At 41.6% G+C, this 15,354-nt stretch overlaps 1 protein-coding gene across 1 annotated transcript; it reads left to right on the forward strand.

Annotated features, from left to right (window-relative positions):
- Positions 1 to 5,184: 5,184 nt before the first annotated feature.
- On the forward strand, positions 5,185 to 13,601 carry PSMD4 (proteasome 26S subunit ubiquitin receptor, non-ATPase 4). Its single transcript, NM_001136560.1, has 10 exons — positions 5,185 to 5,252; positions 9,609 to 9,749; positions 10,374 to 10,488; positions 10,918 to 11,004; positions 11,570 to 11,638; positions 11,821 to 12,036; positions 12,430 to 12,538; positions 12,705 to 12,836; positions 12,910 to 12,977; positions 13,431 to 13,601. Exons 1-10 carry the CDS (start codon positions 5,227 to 5,229, stop codon positions 13,599 to 13,601), a joined length of 1,134 nt encoding a protein of 377 aa, NP_001130032.1. The 5' UTR covers positions 5,185 to 5,226.
- The last annotated feature ends 1,753 nt before the right edge of the window (positions 13,602 to 15,354 follow it).

The following is a 15,354-nucleotide window of genomic DNA, read 5'->3' on the forward strand; positions in this document are numbered from 1 at the left end:
GTTCATTATTTTCCACACTACACTACACTACACTATATTCCAGCAAGGGGCTGCTGTATCAATTAGGTGAGAGGTGATCAGGACCAAAACTGGGGTGGTAACACTGGTCATGGAAATGAAGAGACACTCCAAAAGGATCTGGAGAAAGGGTCACCCACTGACAGATGATAACTTAAATCCTGGGCAAGTCACTTACCTCCTCAAGCTTTCATTTCTCCATTTTAAATTGAGATGATATAAATGTCAGTTATTAATTATTACTCTTGGTGCAATGGCAGGGCTACTAGTTTTTGGAGGCAAAGGAACTAGCCTGGACTCTCCAGTTCAGCAACTTAACTGCCTCTGTGAACTGAGGTACTCATGTCTTCAGACCTCAGTTTCCCTCATTTTACAGAGGAATGAATCTCAGCAGCTCAACATTTATATTTTCGTTATCTCCAGCCAAAGAAGACTTGGGTGAGCTTGAGAAAGGTCAAACACTCAGTCCCTCAGCCCCTCTGAGTAGCTAAGGAAAACAATTTTTCAGTCTGAAAAGAATTAGAATGTGCACTATGAGTTCTTTTGTCTTTCTGTTTCTTCTATTGAACAGGCAGCTTGGATGGGGTTTGGCCAACCCTAGTGGGTAAAATTCTACCTTGTATGTCAAAGGGGCCCTCCAGTGGTCAGCAGCTAGACCTGCTGGTCATTTGGCGTTCATACCCAATGCTGTCTGTACAAAGTCCTAATGTGTAATCTGGGGACTGTAAAGAAATAGGAAATTAATATAAATCACAAGGATAATAGAGCAGGAAGCCCTTGAAAGATCATTGTGTCTTTATGATGAAGACTTTACAACTATTTTCTGATGTTTTATAACTAAATTCTTACCTCCAACCAAAATTCCTCCTGAATTGCCTTAAATCCATTTCCTTTTTAGCCTTTCAAAGACAGAAAACAGCTGATCATTTTCATTAAAATCCAAAAGCAATACATAGCTCATTGTACTTTGGCTTTCTGCTCCCACTGAAGACAATACTTACCCTGTAGACTTGTCTAGGTTATTTGGTTATAAACTTTATTTTTCATCTCTCTTTTTAAATTTTTTTTTCTTTTAACCTTTTACCTTCTGTTTTAGTTGTCAATTCTAAGACAGAAAAACAGCAAGGACTAAGCAGTCACGGTTAAGTGACTTGCCCAGAGTCACACAGTTTGGAAGCATCTGAGACCAAATTTGAACCCAAATCAAGGCCTGAGACCTTATCCCCTATGCTACTTAGTTGTCCCTCCCCAGTGGACTTGTGAACAAAATATATTTACTACCTCCTGATGAGACTCAAGTGCATATGGAGACATATTTTTGCATATGTCCATGTGGAAATTTGTTCTACTTGATCATATGTATTTGTTACAAGGTTTTTTGGTTTTTTGTTTTACTCTTCCCCACAATGGGGTGGTGTTGGGAGGGATAGAAAGTGGACTATGATTAATTGAAAAAATAAAATTTAATTTTAAAAAAGATTTCTGGAGTCAGTTAAGTTTGGTGGCTATGATTACCCAGCATTCACTTTGGTCGCCCTGTTCCTTTACACTCCAATTGGATATATTTTCTTGGTTTTCCTTACTTCACTGTCAATTTATAAATCTTCCATGCTCTTCAAAATCTTCCAAATCTTCAATTCTTACTATTTGTAGTTTTTAATGATGTAGTAATTACATTCATGTGCCACAATCTATTTAGACATTCATTTCCTAATTGATTCCTCCCCATTTTTAGCCTTAAAAGGAAACAATGGTGTGGTGGATTATGTTGGATTTGGAGTCAGGAAGACCTATTCAAATCTTGCCTCAGACTTTAGTTGTGGCCAAGTCACTCTATCCTTTTCAGGCTCATCTGTAAAATGGGGCTTATAATAGCACCTATCATATCTTCGGCTTTGTTTTGTTGTTTTTGTTTTTTTGGGGTGATGATCAAATATATCTAAAGCTCTTTGCAAGCCTTAAAATGTTCAATAAATGGAGGGAGCTAAGTGATACAGTGGATAGAATACTGGCCCTGCAGTCGGAAGCCCTGAGTTCAAATATGGCCTAGACACATTCACTAGCTGTAGGCAAGTCACTTAATCTTTGTTTACCTCATTTTCCTCAGCTCTAAAATAGTGGTGATCATAGCACCTACTTGAAGGGTTTTTGGAAGGATCAAATGAGATTATTGGAACGTGCATAGCACAGTGCCTGGCATGTAGGAGGTGTTTGGGAAATGCTTATCCCCTCGCCCCAAAATGGTAGCTGTTGTTAGAAATAGTAATTTTAGTTGGGGAGTTGGTCATACTCTTGACTAAACAATAGGGTGCCACCTCTACAGAGTCCTTTTCTGGTGCCTTGGCCTGGCATGCAAGTTTTCAAAGGCTGTCCATAGCCAACAGTTCTGCCATGATAGAAAGATTTCAAAGACTGTCCTAACAATAGATTACTTTTCAAGGCTTTACTGGGCAAGTTTATTACCAGTTGTTTGGCAGTAACTTTTTGGCTATGGCAATCTGTGAAACCAGTAAATGAATGAATGAATACGTGAAACTAGCATTTACATATTGCTTTACATGTTTTCTCATTTGATCCTCAGACTAATCCTGTGAAGTAGGAATGATTATCCCCATTTTATGGCTGAGAAGTTAACAAGTGACTTGTCCCAAGTCACAATTTTCAATAGAATTCACGTCTTGTTGACTTCAAATCCAACACCTTAAACATTACCACCAGAATGATCCTCAATCCCTTGATGCTCCCTCCACTTTTTTAAAAAATCCTTTCTGTTAGTGACAACTCTTTAAGAGGGAAGAGCCAGGCAAACAGTTTAAGTGACTTGCTCAGGGTCACAGGACTAGAAAGTATCTGAGGTCAGATTTTAATCCAAATCCTCCTGACTATAGGCCTGGCTCTCTATTCACTGAACCACTTAAATGACCCCCCTCTTCCACTTCTGCAATGATGTCAACACTGATGAAGAATCAGGGCCAAAAGTGCTCAAAATCACAAGGTTTTGAGGCTGCCTGTAAACTTTAGTTGTTGGTACTCTATGAGGTCCTTGTCCAGTAGCCAACAAAGGAACTAGAAAATTTGAATCACTACCATCTCGACATTCTTGTTAGAAACCAGAAGATTCCAAATGGGAGCTAAATGGAAGGATGGTAGGTATGTAGGTTCTCTTTGGAGAGGCACATAAAACCATTCATAGTATCACAGAGTTTGACGTGGAGACCTCGGAAGGCCTCTCCAATCCCTTTTATCCTATGGATGGCAAACCAGGGACCCAGGTTGATTCAGTGACTTTTCCAAAGGCCTCCAAGTAATGCAGAGAACCTGGACTACAAGTTTTGGTGGATTGTGAAGTAGTCCCCCCTCAAGGCCTTTGGAATGTGACAGGCCAAGTTGTTTGTGTGTGTGTGTGTGTTCTAAAGGAAGGGAAAGCATGAACTTCTGTCTAGATTCCTAGCACTTCATATGAGAAAGACATATCCCACTCAGACCAGACACATTGTGATGAGATCACAGACACCTTTGTACTTTTTAGTCACTATCATCAGTTTCCACAGACTAAAATATAACAAAAACTGGACATATGCTTCAATTAGGAGAATGAGGCAAAGTATAATGAAGATATATATCTTTTTAAATGCATTTCAGTATTATTGTTGCCTTTTTCAGACATTTCACTAATGTTACTTGCTACTAGCTTCTGACCACTTATGTTTTTTTAAATGATACTAGTGACCGTCAGCATGTGTTATGCATTGTATTTCTGTTGGGTTTTGCGATTATACTGAATTCCATCTTTAGCCCTTATGTATAGCTACTTTTCTCATTTTTTCAAGACTTTGTATTTTATTCATGACTCAAACTCTATATTAAAAAAGAAAAAAGCTTTGAGGGTGAAGTTTTTTTTCCCTTTTGTCTTCATGCTTCAAGAAGGAGGGTACCTGTAGCACTAAAAGGTATTAGCCCATTTGATTTCCTTAACCTGCAACCAGGTCCATCTAGTGCTTAGTCAAGGTTGAAGCAGGGGAGGGAGTGAGGAAAAAGACTTATCATTTGGGACATCCCAAAGGAGATGAATAACCCAGTCACCTATTTAAAAATCTGCCTTAGAATGCTTGGATGGAATGTAAGGGTTGTTTATATACATACAGGCATACATTTATAAAATGTATACATATATAACAAAATATATGCATAATATGTATACACGTGTAGTATTTGGTTATATTTTATATATTTTACACGTTACCTATATATGTTGCATATATTATAAATAGACATGAAAGATAGGGAACATCTAGAGAACAATGTGGCATCAAATGGTAGTTACTATATCTTTTTTTTCCTTTGTTAAAAGGAAGGCTTCATTATGCTGGGGAGAAGGTTATTTCCGGAACAGAAATGGCTGATGCAAAAACAAAAAGTATCATTCGTAGATATACACACATATGTGTATATGCACATAAACGTACATTTTTACGTATATATATATACATACATATATACATATATATAATTTGTATATATTATATACACATGTATATAATATATATATACACATGTATATAATATATATATACATATGTATATATATACATATATATATATACATATGTATATATATATATATATATAATTTAAATACAAGCCCTCAACCCTCTCCTTTTTTCCCTACTTCCTATTCGCCTAGTGGGGCAAACCTTAGGGTTCTTGCATAGGTCCGGATCAGCAAGATCAGGCTTCAAAACTATTCTAGAAAACTGGTCACAGACCCTGAGTTCTATTTCCATCTCTGACAACAAGCTGGCTGTGTGACACTGGGCAAGCTACTTAAATCTGTGCCCGAGGCAGGATGTTTGATGGATTTGCACTGGTAGAGGAAATTCCCTTCACCCACGAAATAACAAGACCGGATCTTATCCCTTGCCTTGTAGAAAGATCCGCTACAGCGTGCCTAGTCCCAGAACGCCAGAATTAGGAGAGAGCAAGTACCCCTCCTCCCATCTCCCGGTTTCTGGTTACGCCAAACCCCTTGTTCTGCTCTTCTGCCACCCCTTAGACTACAACTCCCAGAGGGCGCCACGGCCCTCTCTGTGCAGCGCAAGCGCCTGACCTGAATGGAGCCCTGGGATTGGAGGGGCGGGTTTAGCCAATAGGATAAAGCATTATTAGGTAGTCCAGAAGAGCCGGTCGGGGAGGGAGGAAGGAGGCAAGATGGTGTTGGAAAGCACTATGGTGTGGTAAGAGATTGGGTCCGGGGCCATGGGCGACAGCTAGTCTGGACTGGAAGTGCGAAAAGCCACTACCGGCACCAGCCAGGAGTGGGGACGAGGGAGCCGCAGTGGCTTGTGTCCAGGCGGCGATGGTGGCCTCGGCGGCCCCGGGTGGATTCCCTGAGTCATTCCGGGGCCCGGGAAGGCTGGCAGGCAGGAGGGAAGCGGGAGAGGCCGCCCCTAGTGCTCAGAACTCGGGGTCCATCGCGGCGTTATCAATGTGGCCCTTCTTCCTCCAAGCTTGGTCCTGATTGCCTCTGCCTCCTCCTCGCACCAGCGACCTGCCCCTTCTCTGGGGGGGCTTCCCTTCCGCCCGAGCTCCTAGCAGGATCAGTTCCGTTCTAATGCCTTCTCGGGCTGGAACCCAACCCCTGCTAGCCAGGAGCCGGACGGGCACAGAGAGGCAGCGCGCTCCCTGTCCTAGAAGCCTTGTCATTTGATTACAAGTATGTCTATACAAATGAGCTTTGGATAAGGGCTGAATGGGAGCGTCTATAGTGAGTGGAACGAGGGACAGCACAGAGTTCACATCCCATCTTTGCGCCATGGGCGACTTACTTGGCCTTTCTGGTTTTCTCATCTGTTAAATGAGAGTTTAGATTCGATGATGTGTTCAAATAAGTGGACCACTTTGGGAAAAGCTTCCTTGAGAAGGCAGCTCTTATAGGATGAGGAGGGCTAGAGAAGGGGGAGGGCCTTCCAAAAAGTGGACCTAGGATGATCAAAGAAGTGACTAAAGGCAGATCTTAAGAAACTCTGTTGGGCATTCAAAACCCCTTCATAAATAAGCCTCTGCACACACCCACAAACACACACACACACACACACACACACACACCCCTTTCCAGTCTTTTGATTTGCCAATATTTACTCTTCAGTCCAGTAACATTGGTTTCCTGGGTGTTCTATAAACAAGACACCACTATCTCTTGGCTGTGGGCATTTTCTCTGGCTATCTCCCATACCTGGAGTGTCACCCTCCTCATCTTCACTTTTTGGCTTCCTTTAAGTCCCAGCTAAAATCCACTGTTTACAGAAAATCTTTCCTAACCTCTTTTAAGTTCAGTGCCTTCCCCCTGTACTTTATTTCCTACTTATCCTGTATATAACTTGCTTTGTACATATTTGCATGTTGTCTCCCCTAGATTGTAAGCTCCTTGAGGGCAGGGACTATTTTGTGCCTCCTTCTGTATCCCTGGCACTTCTTCACATTGTACTTGGCACATAGTGAGAACTTAAATGTTTATTGAATCATATTGAGTTATAGGATGAGGAGGACTGGAAAAGAATGAAAACCTAACATGAGCAAGGAGGTGCCAAAGTTTATGTTGTCAGGGAGCAATAGATAGACCAAATTGACTGGTGTGGTAGGTTCCTGTTGTGATTATTAAGTATAATAGTAAAAAGTGAAGAAGGGTCCAGATTGGAAATGTTCTTGATTGCCAGAGTAAAGAGTTTGTTCTTTTTACAATAGACAACATGAAATCATTTGTTGAAGATTTTTTGACCAAGAGGAAATCATAGTGCAAAGTACCTTTTTAGGAGGATTAATGTAGTAGCAGATTAGGATATACTGGAGAAAGGAGAGATTGAAAGCAAGAATACAATTTATTCCAGTGATAGGGTCCTAGATCAGAGTATTCCAGCAGGAATATAAAGGAAGGGATAGATATGAGAAACCTAAAGGGAAGATTCCAACATGACAGTGACTGACTTGGCAAGAAAAGAGAAAGGCTTTGAGCCTTAGGATAATTGACATAAATAGGGAAGTTCAATTTTGAATGCTGGATTTTGAAGAAAGATGATGAGTTCAGTTTTTAGATATGTATAGTTTAATAAGCTAGAGGGTTCTCCTGTTATAAATTTCTAGTAGGTACAAAAATGATAGGTGAGATGTCATTTGGTCAGTAATGTATATAGAATATCAACTTTGTAACTATTGGAAAATATTTTTAAAAATAATAGAATCCAGCCACTGACCTAAAAGAGATCACAAACTAATTTAGTTTAAGGTTATACCTCCTGTGATTTTTGAAGGGAGGGAATGTTTCTGTTTACTATTTTATTATGCCCCTTACCTCATTTGGCTGTCTATGGGTTGATTTTATTCACAGTCCAATATTTTCTTAGCAAATCACTTGGACTGTTTCCAAAGCTGCTTTTGTTTCTCCCTTCAAGGAATTTGGATTCATATTCTGGAAGCTTTAGAAAGAGCTCTTGATCAAAAGGCTCCCTACCCTTTTTGTGAGGATAGCTAATTGGGAGCAGTGAGGTCTTAGTATTTGTTTTGGGTTTTTTTGTTTTTTTGTGATACCAATTCATTTAATGTGATAACTGGTATTGTTTAGTTCTCAGAGAAAGATGGTTGAAGACTGGTTGAAATGATAAAAATTTAAACCACAGATTTGGTTTCATGGTAGTTTATTTCAGTATTTAGATTTCAGGGTAACAAGGACAGAAAATTCACTTTTATAAATATATGTTGTAAGAAAAAGTGTCTGATATTTCACAGCCTTCTTTGACAGAAAAAAAAAAACAACATCTGGCCAAAATTCGTCCTGGTAGTTTTGATTACAAGATTAATTTTAAAGAATTGTCACATGAAAGTTCCTTTAGACTGACTTGTTCTTTTGATGTGAAATCTGGGAGTACAGTATTACTAATATTCAGTGTAGATTTTTAAAATACGATTATATCTTGAGTTAAGGATGGAACAGTATTTCCACAGCTGTACTTGAAAGCTTTGCAAGGTTTTCCCTGCAAACTCTAAATTTTCAGACCTCTTCTAATGACTGAATAACTCTTTTATACTACAAAGGTCTAGGGTAGTCTACAGGTTGGAGAATCATTGACCTACCTTAACTTGAACCTAATCAGTTACCTCCTAAATAACCTCCTTGAGAATTGATTATCAGGGCATCTGAAGTGAGGAAGACTTGGGTTCAATTCTGGCTTCAGACATATCCTGGGCAAGTTACTTAGCCCCATTTGCCTAGCCCATAACCAGTTGTTACTAAGACAGAAAATAAGGGTTTTTTTAAAAAGAAGAGAAAGAGATTGGTTATCTAGGCTTTGTTTAAAGACCTCAAGGAAAGCCTAAATGTCTTTCAAGGTGGTCCCCCTCGCCTTTTCAAATGTCTTCTCTAAGATGACTTTTTCTGGCTCCTTTATTGCCTTGTGACTAACAACTTTAAAACTTGGACTATCATGTCCATCAAAGACAAATAGAAGTGAATTTTGAATTCTCCTAATAGAGCTTCCTTTAAAAGTTAGCTTAGATCAAGGGTGGACCACATTGATGTACTTGTTCCATCATGGGCCAAAGTATTTATGTCCCTCATTGTGCGTGATCTGTGGTCCTAGAACATTAAAAGGGAGATGATAAGAGGAAGCTTGGAAAACTCAAACCCTTAAAACTTAATTTTTTTTAAACCCTCACCTTCCATCTTAGAATCAATACTGTGTATTGGTTCTAAGGCAGAAGAGCGGTAAGGGCTAGGCAATGGGAGTTAAGTGACTTGCCCAGGGTCAATACAGGTGGGAAGTGTCTGAGGCTAGATTTGAACCTAGGACCTCCCATCTCTAGGCCTGGCTCTCAATCCACTGAACTACCCAGCTGCCCCCTAAAACTCCATTTTCTTAACTTCATTCCCATCTTTTAGCAAAGTTGCTGAGCAGACTGTCAAGTGATAAAGCTTAGAAAAAGTGACCTGGAATTAAGTTCAGATTCCCAGTTATGACAGTTACTAAGATCATAAGATTAGAGCTGGGAGGGATTTTTAAAAGATTATCTTGACCACTTCTCTCATTTTACAAATGACCAAACTGATGCTCAAAAAGGTTACATAAGAGGTCCAAGTCACACAGTAGGTGGTAGAGACCATCTGTGTGACCATCACTAAGGTAGGTAACTTCTCCACCTCAGTTTCCTCTTCATTAAAATAGGAAGGATAAAACTAACACCTACTTTTGAGAATTCCCTTTTTAATCCTTCAAACATTGTATAGATATAATTACTAGTATTATTTTCTTTAGCTAGTTTGTAGCCTACTCATTTGCTTTCATATGTTTGTTGTTTTGCAAACATTCTTAAATTTTGCCTGCCTCTGGGAAACTTCCCTTTTAATGGGATAGAATATTAACAAATCAGAGACTTAAGAATGCTTAGAAAGTAGTGTTTGGATTAATACAAATGATATATTGGTGCACAAGTTCTAAGGAAATATTGAAGGCTTTCCAGGTGTAAGAATATTGATGCTTGTCTCTGCATTCAGAATTCCCAGTGATATTGTTCGTCCCTAATTCCATACCCTGTTCCCACAGTGTTGATAACAGCGAGTACATGCGGAATGGGGATTTCCTGCCCACACGGCTACAGGCCCAGCAGGATGCAGTCAACATAGTATGTCACTCCAAGACACGCAGCAACCCTGAGAACAACGTGGGACTCATCACATTGGCCAAGTACGGAGGCTGGACTTGGTGGGCAGTGTTATTTTCCCACAAATAACTTCCCCTGAAATAGGCTGTGCATTATCACTGCTTTTGTCCATGTAAACTTAGAGTTCCAATTCACTTTAATAGCCTGGACAAAAAATTATTAGTAAGATAAATTGGTTACAGGAAACCTAAATTATAGTCTCTTCTAGAAGCATTTAAGAATGACTTTTGGATTACTGATATCACTTTGAATTGACCATTTTCAATTCACCACTACCACAAACCAATTGTCATCTTGAAAATGGATTTGGAAACGAGGGTTTAGACTAGGGAAATAGAATTGAAACAGAAAGGTAGGCTATTTCCCAAGGCCCTTCCCCAAGAGGATGGGATTGGATTGAAGTGTTTCCCTTCTGAGAGTAATCCTGTCAGCAAATCTGTGTTCACTGACTTCTATTTAGAGAGCCCGGTGTAGCACTAGGATCCTAAGGGAATACCTGGGAAGCTTACTCCTTTAATAGAAGACATTGGACACATCCACGAATGAAAAATTTGTATGAATTATAATAATCCTAAAAGGAAAAGGTGGTTGGAGCAGTTAGGAGGCATTTACGTTGGCTTGGACTTGATTTTGTCTGTTTTTTGTAGTGACTGTGAGGTACTTACTACACTAACCCCTGACACTGGCCGGATTTTGTCCAAGCTCCACACAGTTCAACCAAAGGGCAAGATCACCTTCTGTACTGGCATTCGCGTTGCCCATGTAAGTGGGACATATCTTCCCAACTCTGGCCTCATAGCACCTTCATACCAAATTTTTCTCCCCTTGAAATCTCCCTCCCCAAATCAAGTAGAAATAATAGAACTGAACTAGAGATAGTTAGCCTTGAAAATGGAAAGGAGGTGAGGTAGAGCCCAAGATTTGGGGAATATGGGAAGGGGTGGATGACTTTGTAGTAGGAACTTCTAGCCTTTCCCAATGCCCAAAGCATAAAAGGGATGTGAGAATTTAGACCTTAGGGAGATCTAGGATTTGGAGGAAGGAGAAATAAACAAGGCATATGGGAGCTCTTTTCCTAGAAACCAGAAACCATAAGAAAGGTCCCCTTCTTTGGACAGGGGGATGATGTAGTGGGCAAACAATGATCCTGGGTTGTCTTTGGGACTAAGATTCCTCTTCTTTTTCTACAAGTTGGCTCTGAAACACAGACAGGGCAAGAATCACAAAATGAGGATCATCGCCTTTGTGGGCAGCCCAGTAGAAGACAACGAGAAGGACGTGAGTCTATCCTGGGGATGGGAATGGAGATCTGAAAGATGAGAACATTTCTGGAGAAGGGGATATTTGGGACCATAAACCTTAGCAAGGATATTAGGTGGGGGTGAGAGATCCACTTGGATAGGGAAGCTTTCCCTCATCAAGCTGTAAGAACAATAGGAGTGTGACTGGATAGGACTAGAAAGGAGGAAGTTAGGGTGAGAAACTATGTGTATTTGACAGGGTGGAGAAAGAAGGACTGTCTGCTCTTCTCACCCAAGGACAGTGTGGAGTAAGGGCAAGAAGCCAATCTTGAAGTGAGGAGATCCAGCGTTTCAAATCCTAGTTTAGAGACATAGCAATGTGACATTTAATCCTTTAGAACCTTGGTTTCTTTGTTTTTAGCTGACATTTATAAAAGACTAAGATTATTAAGGTCCTTTATTATTTCATTCAGTTAGTAATGCTCATACTCCTAGCCTCACAGGTTGTTTTAGAGAAAGCATTTTGTAAATCTCAAAGTGCTGTATAGATGTGCGTTATTATTTATTTTATTTATCTTTCATTTTCCCAACTCGCTGTGTAGCTGGTGAAGCTAGCAAAGCGGCTAAAGAAAGAAAAAGTGAATGTTGACATTATCAACTTTGGGGAGGAGGTAAGTTGGGAGCAGTTGGGATCCTGACTTGAACAAACCAATAGACAAGACTCTTGAGGGCAGTGAAAAGAAATTTCTTATTTAAAGGATTACCTTTGCTGAATGAACCACTGATGGGGGAAACAGCATTTGGAGGGATGACTTTCATAACCAGATTAACCATCTCATGTTTTTCTCCCCAGGAGGCAAACACAGACAAACTGACAGCCTTCGTGAACACTCTAAATGGCAAGGATGGGACTGGTTCTCATCTGGTGACGGTGCCTCCTGGGCCCAGCCTGGCTGATGCCCTCATCAGTTCTCCTATCCTGGCTGGGGAAGGTGGTGCCATGTTGGGGCTAGGTGCCAGCGACTTCGAGTTTGGGGTGGATCCTAGTGCTGATCCTGAACTGGCCCTGGTGAGGGGTAAAGCCCTGACCCCACACAAACCCCACCTTTGTCTTCCTACAGCATCTCTAGGACCCCATATCATTCATTCAATAAATATTCCTTGTATACCTACTAGGTGCAAGATATTGCTCATAATTTCCATTCTTCCCCCAATCCCCTAATTGTCCAGATTCCGGAAGCTCTGATCTCAGGTTATATAAAAACTGCTTCTTTTGGAGCCATTTGCTTCAGTCCTCATAATTTGACTCCATATTTATCTAGTCTCCTTACCCCGCTTCTCCCTGAAACACAGACCATAATCCATTCTCTTATGCTCTTACTCCAGAGCCCCATCTAATTTTCCTAGAGCCAAAGGAGGTGGGAAATCTGACTTCCCTCTTCTCCCTTCCCTTTCACCCCAGGCCCTTCGTGTATCCATGGAAGAACAGCGACAGCGGCAAGAGGAAGAGGCAAGACGGGCAGCAGCAGCCTCTGCTGCTGAGGCTGGGATTGCCCCATCTGGGACTGAAGGTAGGAGTGAGAGATAGGGACACAGGGCTGAACCCTGTGACTAGGGAAAGGGCAATCTGACAGAATGGGGCTACAAGGGGCAGAGGGAGTGAAGTCCACACACCCTACAAGGGCAGGAGAAAAATGACTCACCCACCCCTTTATTTTCCTCCCTTCAACCTCCCAGATTCAGATGATGCCCTATTGAAGATGACCATCAGTCAGCAAGAGTTTGGTCGAAGTGGGCTTCCTGACTTAAGCAGCATGACTGAAGAAGAACAGATTGCATATGCCATGCAGATGTCCTTGCAGGGTGCTGGTGAGTGAAGGACTAGACGAGGAGGGTGCAGGGGAAAAGGGAGCATGCTGACCAAATGGACCTCTCTTTCCAGAGTTTGGACAGGCAGAGTCAGGTGACATTGATGCCAGCTCAGCCATGGATACCTCTGAGCCTGCTAAGGTAATGGTTGTTCCCTAGTCTCCAACTCTCCTAGCCCAGAAACTCTTGGCATCCAAATCCAGTGCTCCAATACTGGCCTCTCCTTCGTCCATAATCATGGCTTCTTGCTCTTGGAGAATCCTGTTGTTCTGCTAGGACCTATGTATTCTTGTACACTGGGAAGTAGATGGAAGAGTGAGAATATTCTTTATAACTTGCTGAAGGGAAAAAAGATACCATGAGCTTATTTTTAAGGAACAGACATAGGAGAATCCTGTTTTCTCTCTTGCCAAGACAAACAGACTAGACAGTTCTTTTAGAAAGAGCAGCTTTGTTTGACTTCTTTTGGCCAGGGTGAGGGGGCCCTCTTGCCTAGGCACTTCCAAGAGTAGGAAAGGGGCCTGGAAACAGGATTTGTAGGGAACAGATGTTGCCTTCCTGTCCCAAGAGTAACACAGTCATTCATTCCTCAAGGAGGAAGACGACTATGATGTGATGCAGGACCCCGAGTTCCTCCAGAGCGTCCTGGAGAACCTTCCAGGCGTGGACCCCAACAATGAGGCCATCCGGAATGCCATGGGCTCCCTAGCCTCACAGGCTGCTAAGGATGGCAAAAAGGAGAAGAAAGAGGAAGACAAGAAGTGAGGCCAGAAGGGAGAGAGTGCTCAGTCTCCTCTCAGGGGGCTGAAAAGGAAGGGTAGGGTGGGGGGGTTGTCACACAGTGGTTTAGGTGGTGGGCTTGTGTAACAGTTACAACCCAAATAAAGTTTGGCAATTTTTTTTCCTTAAAACTCAAAACTACCATTTGGGGGGAAGGAGGAGAGACTGTACACCGGGAAGAAGGACATTTTTAGCTCTTTGGGCCTCTGAGGTGTAGTCACTGTCAGAAATGGATAAAAGAGCCCGGAAGTGAGTGGAGGGAAGGCTTCCGCTCCTGGGAAAGAAAACAAGGAAGTTTGCCAAACAGGACAGATTAGTTAGCTTCAATGTAAATATTGGGTGCAGTTTTAGTAGGATTCATGGAATTTAGAGCTGGAAGGAACCTGTCATTTTACAAATGAAGAAAATGAAATCTAGGCATGTTAAAGGTCTTGAACAAGATCCCAATTGCTCAGCTGCTGATCCCAGAGTCTATACTCGCTGTTTACACCAAGTTGTCATTTTTCTTCCTACAGTGATCCTTACCATGGACAATTCACTCAGTTTCTGTCCACAGGTGGGAGGGAGATAGATGATGATTTCCATTTGGCCGTCACTAGGATCTTATCTAGGGAATCTGCCCAGCCTGACACCTTGATCCAGGCCTTGGGATCAGTTCAAACAATTTCTTGTGATTTCTGCATTTTAGCCCATCTCCTCAATTATGCAAACCTCTCGATCAGAATATTTTTACAGAAGCTACTTCTCTGCCTCCTTCCTTTGCCATTTCTTCACTATCTGGTAAAGTTGTCTTTTCACTTGTTCCTTCTTTGAGCAATGGATGGGTAAAGATGGAGGCTAGAGTGATCTCAGATGGCTTCTTTGAATCTGCCATGCTGTACTGGAAAGGATATGATAGACTTTCCCCTGAATTTCCCTAAGAATGAAAGGAATGGTGGTTTGGGATTGGGAAGCTCCTTTTAAGAGCACAAAGCAGTTGTCTGGGGTGCTTGGGAATTCTGAAACGGAGTGGGAAGCCTCTGATGGATAGTGATTTTGTTCCTTAGACTATGGATGTCTGGAGTGATTCTGGTATATCACGTGCTCGTACAGTTCTTTCCTTGGATACCAGAAAAGAATCATGATTTTTGTCTTTACATCCATGGCCTAATACGGCAAATTTCCTATTCGAAACAGGGCTGAACGTTGAGGGCATTTGTCACTTAAGATGGCCAGGGGGTCAGGTGGAATTTTGAATCCCCAGTACCCAACCCATAGTACAGATACATCTTTTCCTTAATGCAGATGGATCTCACGATGCTGCTGCACAATGGAGTCAATAGAGCTTAACTCTACTTGTTGGGTGACCCTTGGCAAAGAGCTCCCAGGGCTCTAACCTGTGGTCAAGCTGTAATTTGCAGAGGAGGTGCTGGCCTGTATTAGTAGTTGAGGGAGTTTCCTCAGCCCAGAGCTTTATGGACCCAGGACTTCCCATCTCCTTTACCAAATGCTAAATCAGGATGTTTGGTGGTTTCCTCTCGCTAGAGGTATCTCCATACTCATGATTGTCTTCAGTCTTACTCAAGCCCATTCCTGCCATCGGTAACTGACACTTACATAAATTTGCAAAGAATCTTACACCATCTCAGGATCCTCGCACCAGCCTTGGGAAGTAGGTATCATTGTAATCTCCATTTTACAGATGAAACTAGCAATCATTGAGGTTGTAACTTGCCCCTGATCACATTAAGGGTCAGAT

This window comes from Monodelphis domestica, chromosome 2 (assembly GCF_027887165.1).
Source record: "Monodelphis domestica isolate mMonDom1 chromosome 2, mMonDom1.pri, whole genome shotgun sequence".
NCBI lineage: Eukaryota > Metazoa > Chordata > Mammalia > Didelphimorphia > Didelphidae > Monodelphis > Monodelphis domestica.